Here is a 9,341-nt window from a genome sequence, read left to right as displayed (position 1 = left end):
TTTTACTTTGTGTGGCGAAACTACTTAGAATTGATTTGAAGGTCTTTGCCATAATGCGTAGAGCTTGGATAAGAGATCCAAATAAGCGTCAAAAAACTAAAAGCCAACACCCACCTTCCCGAAAATCTTAGAAAAACCATTCAGTGGAAGAGTATATTTTTTGTTTGTAAGTTCAGAAAAGGGCAGTCCCTAAGCATTTTCTACCATACCTGCTAGCAACACGCTGAAAATCAGTTCAAAGGCATTACCATTTGAATAATTTGGTCGCTTTGGGGGTTCCCCTTGGTGATACCCGCTTTGATTGATAAACTCGCTGAAAAAAGAGCGGTAAAATTTCACTGGCTTTTCAGTCAAACCACAAATTATCACCAGCTTTCGATGATAGCTAGTCTCCTGGGAGAATCTACTTACGGAGTCTTTGTCGTTGAGACGTTCAGCTAACGGTGAGGCTCCCAAAAGGACTTTAAGATATTGTATCGCTTTAATTTTGATTAAACAGAGTGGATTTTTTTTTGAAATTTCAGAAAAGGGTAAAATTTTCTACCATAAATGCTCCAAAACACTAAAAATCAGTTCAAAGGAATTATCATTTAAATAAATTGATCGCTTTGGGAGTTCCCCTTGGTGATACCCACTTTGATTGACAAACTCGTTGACAAAAGGGCAGTAAAATTTCACTGTCTTTTCAGTCAAATCTGAGAGTCAAACCACAAACTATCGCCAGCTTTCGATGATAGCTAGTCTCCTGGGAGAATCTGCTTACGGAACCTTTGTCATTGAGACGGTCAGCTGACGGTAAGCCGCGCAAAATGATTTTTAAGCATTGCATCACTTTAATCAAAGCAACTTCATTATCTCCACTGTTTCTTTGTATATAAAAACGAATTTAAGATTTGTACGAATCATTCCTACCGCTTTAAATCATTTCCAAATTAGTGACTCACCTATTTTTAGATAGAATCGAGTTGGTGCTGTCAGATAGTGCTGGCTTCTCAGCATAAAGTTTGCTTCTCAGCTATTCAGTTTCGTTACATATACGGTACCATTTGAAGTATCAGGCATAAACTATAGCTTATGCCATCTTTTAAGGAGCAGCAAAAACTTATCCAAGGTCCTTTACGAATTGATTTTTTTTTTTGGGGGGGGGGAGGGGACAGTTTTATTTCTTCCGTAGAGATTCCCCCTTCCCCCTTTTGTAGGAAAGCCTATGAACACAAAAATTTATAGTTTGTGCTAAAATGATTCATTTGGTAAGAGGGCATTGGATTCTGTTTTCATCTAGCTTTGTTTTGGTCAAATTTCATTACGGTTTCTAGAAAGCAGCAAGGGCTAATGAATATCCAGGAGAGCAATGATACAGGTTTGACAGAGGCAGATGGGTGCTCCCAAAGACGGAGAAGGATATATTAGGTATTTTAAAGAGGAACTGTCTAAATATTCTTTTGAGTACCCGTCTAACTGACTGTATTTGAAACAGTAAGCTGTACATAAAATGTGATTCTAATCCACTTTGTAGGGCTATAATGAGGGAAAAGTTAGATGGCTAGGACATGCTGTGCATATGAAGGATGACAAATTGCCGAAGATCGTCTTTTCGGCCAACTGTCTAGGGGCTGAACGAAAAGCAGGTTGTCCCCAAATTGAGTGGGAGGAGGTCATAAGGAAGGACTTAAGGCAGACTGAAACTTTTTGGAATGGTGTAGAGGTATGCTTTGAATATATTGGGATAGAGGAGGAACAAGCGTAGATGTGTTGGCCTCAGGCAGCTTGGTCCTGGTGATTTGTTAGTAGTAGTGTGATATATATTATTTGTTATGTTTTTTTTGCCATTTGCATTTCAGATGTTCTGATTATGTCTTTTTCATCTTGTAAAGAGCTGATCCAAGTCCGCAAACAACCAAGACCAAAATCCTATCACAAGCTATTTAACCAAAGCAATTTTTAATCCCCATGATTTTTTATGTAAATAATACGAATTTAAGATTTAAAGTTGAAGCAGGTGAACATTACGTAAATATTTACGATTTAGGCTAGGTCAGGTTAGCCTGTCACAAGGACTAACTCGGCCTCGTTTATACTTTTTCAGGCTAGCAAGGCTTTTCTGGTTAGGTTTGACTAGTCTGGGCTAGTTTGGCTTGTCAAAGAGAATAAATTTTGAGCTTTATCATAATAAAAAAAAATATCCCCAGCAGATACCAATCCATAGCTCATTGTTACAATTACACCATTATAAATGCCTTACAAAGTCATATTTATCATTTTGACCAAACTTTCTAACTTTGCCGAAACCATGTAAAATTAAGTTTCCAGCCCAGCACATAAAAAAAATTCTTTGGATTAATCCCTCTAGCCAGTCTCAGAGACAGGGTAGCCAGTCTCGGGTAACCCTGCCTCCCTCCCCTGGTGTGTGCAACACAGGCAAATCTACATTTTTGGTTTGGGCACGGTAATTGCCCTAAATAGGGTTAGATACCTTAAGTTGAAAACAATGAGTAATGCTCGAATATGATGAGCAAAGATATGCGTTGTTTATCTGGTGGCAACCCTGACACCAACAGCACAGATAATTCTAAATTGAACTCCAGGCTTCGTCAATTCCCATGGCTACATCTCAAGAACCTTTATTTCAGTCTAGCTTTACTATTGTCGGACCAGCTCTAAATTATTTTAAACATCAAAATATATTTGAAAAACAACTTTAACCACACGTCAAAATTGACAAATTATGAAATGTTGTCGTATTCAGCGATAATATACTTCAATTTTCGTATCGCTGCTTCAATGTCTTGTCTTGACAAGTCAGCATGCGTAGTTATGCGCATACGTGTTCGAGTCATTCCAAAGCAACGCACCACAATCTTCTCCTTTAATTCTTCAGATTCTTTTTCCGTTATCTGTAAAATAAATTATAAAATTTTTCTTAAATAATTTAAACGAAAGCTGTAATCCAAGTTCTTTAGCATATCAATGAGCTAAGATCTTAAAATATATTGACAGAAAACGATTTTAATGAAACACTGATGACTATGATCTTACTTCTTAGGCCATTATTTTTGAAACACCTTTCTAATCAGTGGTCTAAGGACGTCGACGAGATTGTAATCAAAGTTCTCTCTTCATTTTTCTATTTAGCACATTTTTGGCTAAATTAATTTTTGACTAAAATCAGTGAGCTACTAGATCTTTGCAATTTGGTTACGCAAAAGACGATAGTCTGAGCAGAAAGAAGTAACATCTCAGATGAAAATCTTAGCCCTTTGATAAGTCAAAAAAGGGTTTTGTGCTTAATAAGGTTTTCGGATTTACAATCCTTCCCCATGCATCCCCCAAAAAAACTTTCTCAACATTTACACTAAAATAATTTCTGTATTAAGATTACGGATTTATCTGGAGATCAGAAACTAACATATTTCAAGTTATACTTAAACAAAATATACCCACAAGCTTACCATCAACAGCAATAGACAACTCTGGACATCGGTCCCTTCCACAACCTGAGCGTTTGCCCTACAGTTACTACACCCCAGTAACTAAAATCTGGATAGAGCCCTTAGAAGGGTTGTGACATGTACCGTTATAATAATTTTGACAGGTTCGTGTTTGTGCCATGTAAGACATAATTGTATGGTAAGGGTCACTAACCCTTTAATGCTGCATTAGAGTTGTACTTCCTTGATCTGTACTGGAAAATATATTCAGCTTTTGTTTATTGAAAATTGTCATTCGTATACAAAATAAAACAAAATTCGAAATTTTCAATAATAATTACAAGTTTTTCGATTTTCCCTATCTCTTTTCAAGAGGCCCTAGCATAAAGGTTATGTAAACATTTTGTAAGAAATAAAAAAAAGTAATGTTATGGAAAAATTCTGCGTCAAATATTGAGATTTTTTCTATATTCAGCATTTATTTTTTTTTTGCGTTTTTTATTTATTTAACGCATATTTTGTAGCTAAATCATAATAAAAGCAATAAGTAGACAATTGTTTTTCGTTACTAATACATTTTCTCTAAAAACTTCATCAAGAAGTTTCAGCTCTTTACTCTTTAACGAAAATTAAACATTTCCGTCAATATAGCCCAAATAGAAGCTCAAAAATATAGAAAATCACCAACGAAAAAAGAAGCAATATTTAGAAGCTAAAAATAATAAAAATACCAAAGTGGTAGCCTATCCACAGCATCCTCTTACACATGGTAGCTGCTGTCTCTCGAAAAAAACAAATTCTGAAGAAACCAAATTAATATTGATTCCCGAAAAAATAGACAGTGCAAGTCCAGATGGGCTGAAGCTGCACTTCAGAGCCCATAAATACAGCAAAAGAAGAATACAAAAAAAAAACTTTAAAACAACTGAAGTCATGAGGCTTAGTGGTTCTATGTACCATCGCCACAAAATCCGTTTAAATTTAGAAACGGGAGAAGGACACATACTAAAACAGATCTCACCTTTATGCTCTTGACATTTTTAATCTGTTGGCTCTTTCCGGCTTTTCATTAATTGTTTACGAAGCTGATAATCTTTCTATCGTTGTATTGCTGAAGCATTTGGTATTCTCCTTCTTTATTTCTTAAAGTTAATGGTTTCATTTTAGAAAAAAACACTAATGTTTCGGAAAGGGGCGAGACAAGGTGCTGTTTCGTCACCTAGTTTATCCAAAATCTACATTTCTCATGCAGTCAATAATATACTTCCGATATATTTTTCTGGGTTGTCTATCGTTTCGTATTTAGCTTATGCTGATAACTTTCTTGTTATTGGCAAAAGTAAAAATAGCCTGTCAGATTCTATTAATGGCATTTCTGAAGCTTTTGTTTGGATTGGTCTTTATTTAAACTTCGCCAAGTGCGAATGCCTTACTTTTGGCTTTCCGTCTCCTTCGGCTGCAACACTTTTGATATGCAATTCGTTTCTGTCCTCTCTGTGGCGTCTTTTAGGGGTTTGGGTATGAATATTACTATTAATTTACAATCTTTCCGTTGTCGGCCGATTTCCGACTCAAAGATGAAAATTCAGGTTACTCCAGAATTGTTAAGCTTTCGTAGCTGAGGTAAATATAATCGTAAATTAATTTAAATTATTTTCTGTTTTTGTGGTCATTAAGTTCTAATATCTCTCCGGGTTTTATCCTCTGTTACATAAGAAAGATATTTCCTCTTTTTCTTCCTCCATGGTATCGTAATAGGAAGATTCTGTCAAAACTCTGGATGATTGATGTATTTAGTAAAGTTACCGTGCTAAGTGGTAGGATTTCAGATATTAGAAAAAATAAATATCTTCCATTCTATTGTCTTGAGAAAATAATTTTTTTCATAGTTAGTTCTTTTAATTTTTTTTTCTATGCCTTTTTACTCCGCTATTTATATTTTTGCTATTAGTTGGTTATAAATACAATATATATAAATATATATATATAACTATATATATATATATATATATATATATATATATATATATATATATATATATATATATATATATATATATATATATATATATATATATATATATATATATATATATATATATATATATATATATATATATATATAGCCAAAATCTGATCTTAAGAGGTTTTTCTGCCAATAAAATTAGTTGGCAATTTAAAAAAATTTAGTTTTCTGTAATATGAATTTTTAGGTAAATATACAAAAAAATTATAAAGAAAAACTGAAGGTATTTTGATGTAATTTTTCTTCCATTTTTCTTTTGAGATTATCGTATTTGTACAATGTTTCCAGATCAGTTTGAAGAACTTTTAATCTATAATTGGTTCCAGAAACCAATAAAGCACTCTGTTTGATAACTCACTCCCGGCCCATAGAGTCTTCAATTATTTCAGAATTGTTTTTACGTTTCATTGACCCATGGGATTCAATTAAGGATAGAACTAATCTCATTTTGTATGTATTTTTTGAATAGTTTTACTAGTATGCATGTATTTCACAAGTTTTACCTAATATAGGGATACCATAAAAGAGGTTATGGTAGACGCTCCACCATGCAGGGTAAAGAAAGTAAAGCGTCGAAACCCATTTAGGCAGGTGGTATTCTTTGGATGAGCCCTAATGAAAGGTTACTATTTGGAAATATTTCGTTAGATTTCAGATGCTTTTGCTTGTACATTTACAACAGCTTAAATTTATTGATGACGACTTTGCATGGATTTGGAAATTTTGATTTGGTTGACGGTTCGGTTATACTGTTTTGTCCTAGGTAAATGGATAGATGAGTAAGGTTAAAACCTCGTTCAAGTGCTCATTATCAATTTCTGGATTAGGACGACAGTTCTTTTCTTCTTCTTCTCTCTCTCTCTCTCTCTCTCTCGTTTTAAGTAATTACCTTTAAAACATTATATATATATATATATATATATATATATATATATATATATATATATATATATATATATATATATATATATATATATATATATATATATATATATATATATATATATATATATATATATATATATATATATATATATATATATATATATATATATATATATATATATATATATATATATATATATATATATATATATATATATATATATATATATATATATATATATATATGTATATATATATATATATATGAAAATATATGGCATAATGTACGTGTACATTATGTTTATGTATGGTACAATGTGTAGATAGTAAAAATGTATAGTGTAGAGTATATGTACAGTATAGTATATTAATTGTGCTTAGTATTGTACAGTTCAATGAACAGAATAGTAAAAATAGTTCCGAGCCTGAAACCGGGAACTCGTTGTGGATAATTTTTAAAAGAAAGATTATTAAAAGGAAGAAAAAAAATACAAACAGAAAAAAGAAAGACAAATAAGAGAGACAATAAAAAAGAGATATAAGAAAAGAAAGATAGACAGAAAAATGGAGAGAGAAAAGGATAAAAGGAAAAAGAGACCTGAGATAGGCGTGCAGCCAAATCTTCTGGAGTTCGGGGTCTCTTGGTATCAACCATTAAGATATTTGACTCTAGTGCTGACATATCAACCCGGATGTTCTCACTAGTCATGCTGTTGATTGCTATAGATAAAAGGAAACAATAAATTAAAAGATTGAACATAAAGATATATTTTAAGTCAATGAGACATGACAGAATCAAATATGAAATTAAATAGAACAGAATTATTAAGAAAGAATTAATAGAAATAGAATTAAATAGAAGAAAACGAACCAAAAGAAGGACTATAACAAATATTTAAGTATAATGACATATGACATTGAATCACATATACAGAATTAAATATAGGATTAAATAGAACAAATAGAACAGCAGCATCTGGGCTGCATTGCGATCTCTTAATGACCTTGGTTAAACTTAGTAACAAGTATTTAATGCATTTCCAGTTCGGTAATCTATTTATCAGCAAAAGGGGTCTGCCCATGGGTGTACCTCTCAGGTTTACTGGCGAATGTCTATATAGAATACTTTGAAAATTAAGGTTTTGATTCATATTTTTTTAAACACATCTAACGGGGACGATGCATGGATGATGTAGCATCCTTTTAGAACTGTAGGAAAGGTGAACTTAGGGGCTTTTTAGATCATCATCACAAATACAATTGAAATTTGGAGTTTACAAACTGAATACAAGCAGAATACAAACTGAAACTGAATACACCACATGCACCACAAACACAACTAAAAACTCCAACTGAACACCAACAACACGACTGAACAACCGATACACACAACCAGAAAATGCAAGTAAAATACCGTTTTTAGATGTTTTATATATTCGTGGCAGTCATGAACTAGATTTTATTATTTACAGAAAACCAATAAGAAACAACAGATACCTTCATTTTAAATCTAATCGACCCCCGTAAGTTAAGAAGTATTGCGATTTCTCTCTTAGATCGTGTCCCTTAAACACTGGCTCGTAGTGTTACGTCACAGCAAAATTAAACTTTTCAGAGATAAACTTTTTGAAAGCGGTTATCCTATCTCTTTTACTAATAATACAATTAAGCATAGGCTAAAAGACGTTCTCTTGAAATAAATGATCTCTTATCATGTGAAGTTTCTAATAAACCTTCAAATCCTACCCTCCTTATTTACAAAAAATTACAATGACAGTTCAAAAAGTTTTTACATAATATAATGTGTATGTAGTCTTTACAAGTAATTTAAAAATCATGAATACCATCTGGTAAAGATAAGACCCCAGTTCCTCGTCAAAGAGTAGTGTATCAAATACTGGGAGCGTGTAAGAAGGAGGCTTTGAATAGATTGAGATGGAGGAGGAGCGTGCATGGCTGTGTTGGTCTCAGACGGATTGGTGCTGCGGTGAGTTGTTAGTAGTAGTCATAGTAGTAGTATTATCAAATACCATGTGATTCTGGCAATTATTATGTCAGTAGAACCCACAAAAATTAAAAAAAAAGCTGAAACAACAGAACGATATTATGACAAAGACTTTCGATTGTAATTGTGTTTATTTAAATAATAATACTTATTTAAATAGATATTTCAAAAAATATTCACTACATACACTATACATTTTTTTCTTTCAATGATTTAACATATTATTAACGTTTGTTAATATATCATTTATATGTTACTATATATATACTGTATGATTAATATATTATAACATATAATCAACATTTTATTGATTTAACATATTATTAATCCAGTTGTTATAATGGCAATGAATTTGTATTAAAAGAAGCTTTAAGGCTAGTTGCCAAAGAAGCAAGGCCTACATTGAAAAGATGCTCTTGATTCGTGTTCATCTTCGTTTTTCAGTCCTGGTTGAATTTTTTTGAAGCGATGATGCTAGGATTGTTTTAAATTAGTTTTTGTTTAGTTCCAATGGTGAATTATTTTATTATAAGTCTTATTTTATATTAATGTGTTCTTTGCCTAACACGCCTCTTAGATATTAATTTAAAAATTGTTTTATTGTCTTGAAATAATTCCTCGTTTTTCTACCTTTTGTTATTTGTACTATGGAAAGGCAGTATAGTCAAATTGAAAAGAAAATGGTTAAAATTCTGGATACCTTCTGCAATGATTTTGGCATGCAGATGATCATCGGCCAAACGGTCTACCATATCGCTAACAGCCAATAGGCCAGCAGCTGCCAATATACCAACTTGTCGCATTCCCCCTCCCAGAAACTTTCTCAACCGCAAAGCTCTAAAAAATAAAAAATAAAAATATATATCGTTGCTTTCCCAATAAAGGTCGTATCTGACATTATTAGGCTTCAGAGATGATAACCATAAATCCTTTGCTATGCTGTATTACAAGAAAGAATCAAGAGGGCAATGTATGTTAAATCATTCTTCGACCCCCC

At 32.5% G+C, this 9,341-nt stretch overlaps 1 protein-coding gene across 1 annotated transcript; it reads right to left on the bottom strand.

Annotated features, from left to right (window-relative positions):
* Window positions 1-2,723: 2,723 nt before the first annotated feature.
* Window positions 2,724-9,172, bottom strand: LOC148940342 (uncharacterized). Its single transcript, XM_089106143.1, has 3 exons — window positions 9,045-9,172; window positions 6,938-7,059; window positions 2,724-2,894 (listed from the first exon to the last, which is right to left on the bottom strand). Exons 1-3 carry the CDS (start codon window positions 9,145-9,147, stop codon window positions 2,724-2,726), a joined length of 396 nt encoding a protein of 131 aa, XP_088962269.1. The 5' UTR covers window positions 9,148-9,172.
* Window positions 9,173-9,341: the final 169 nt, after the last annotated feature.

The sequence above is a fragment of the Artemia sp. Qi Xiang Cuo genome, chromosome 20 (assembly GCF_049724085.1).
Source record: "Artemia sp. Qi Xiang Cuo chromosome 20, ASM4972408v1, whole genome shotgun sequence".
Classification (NCBI taxonomy): Eukaryota; Metazoa; Arthropoda; class Branchiopoda; order Anostraca; family Artemiidae; genus Artemia; species Artemia sp. Qi Xiang Cuo.
Note: the sequence above shows the minus strand (reverse complement) of the source record. Positions and strands in the feature narration are given on the sequence as shown.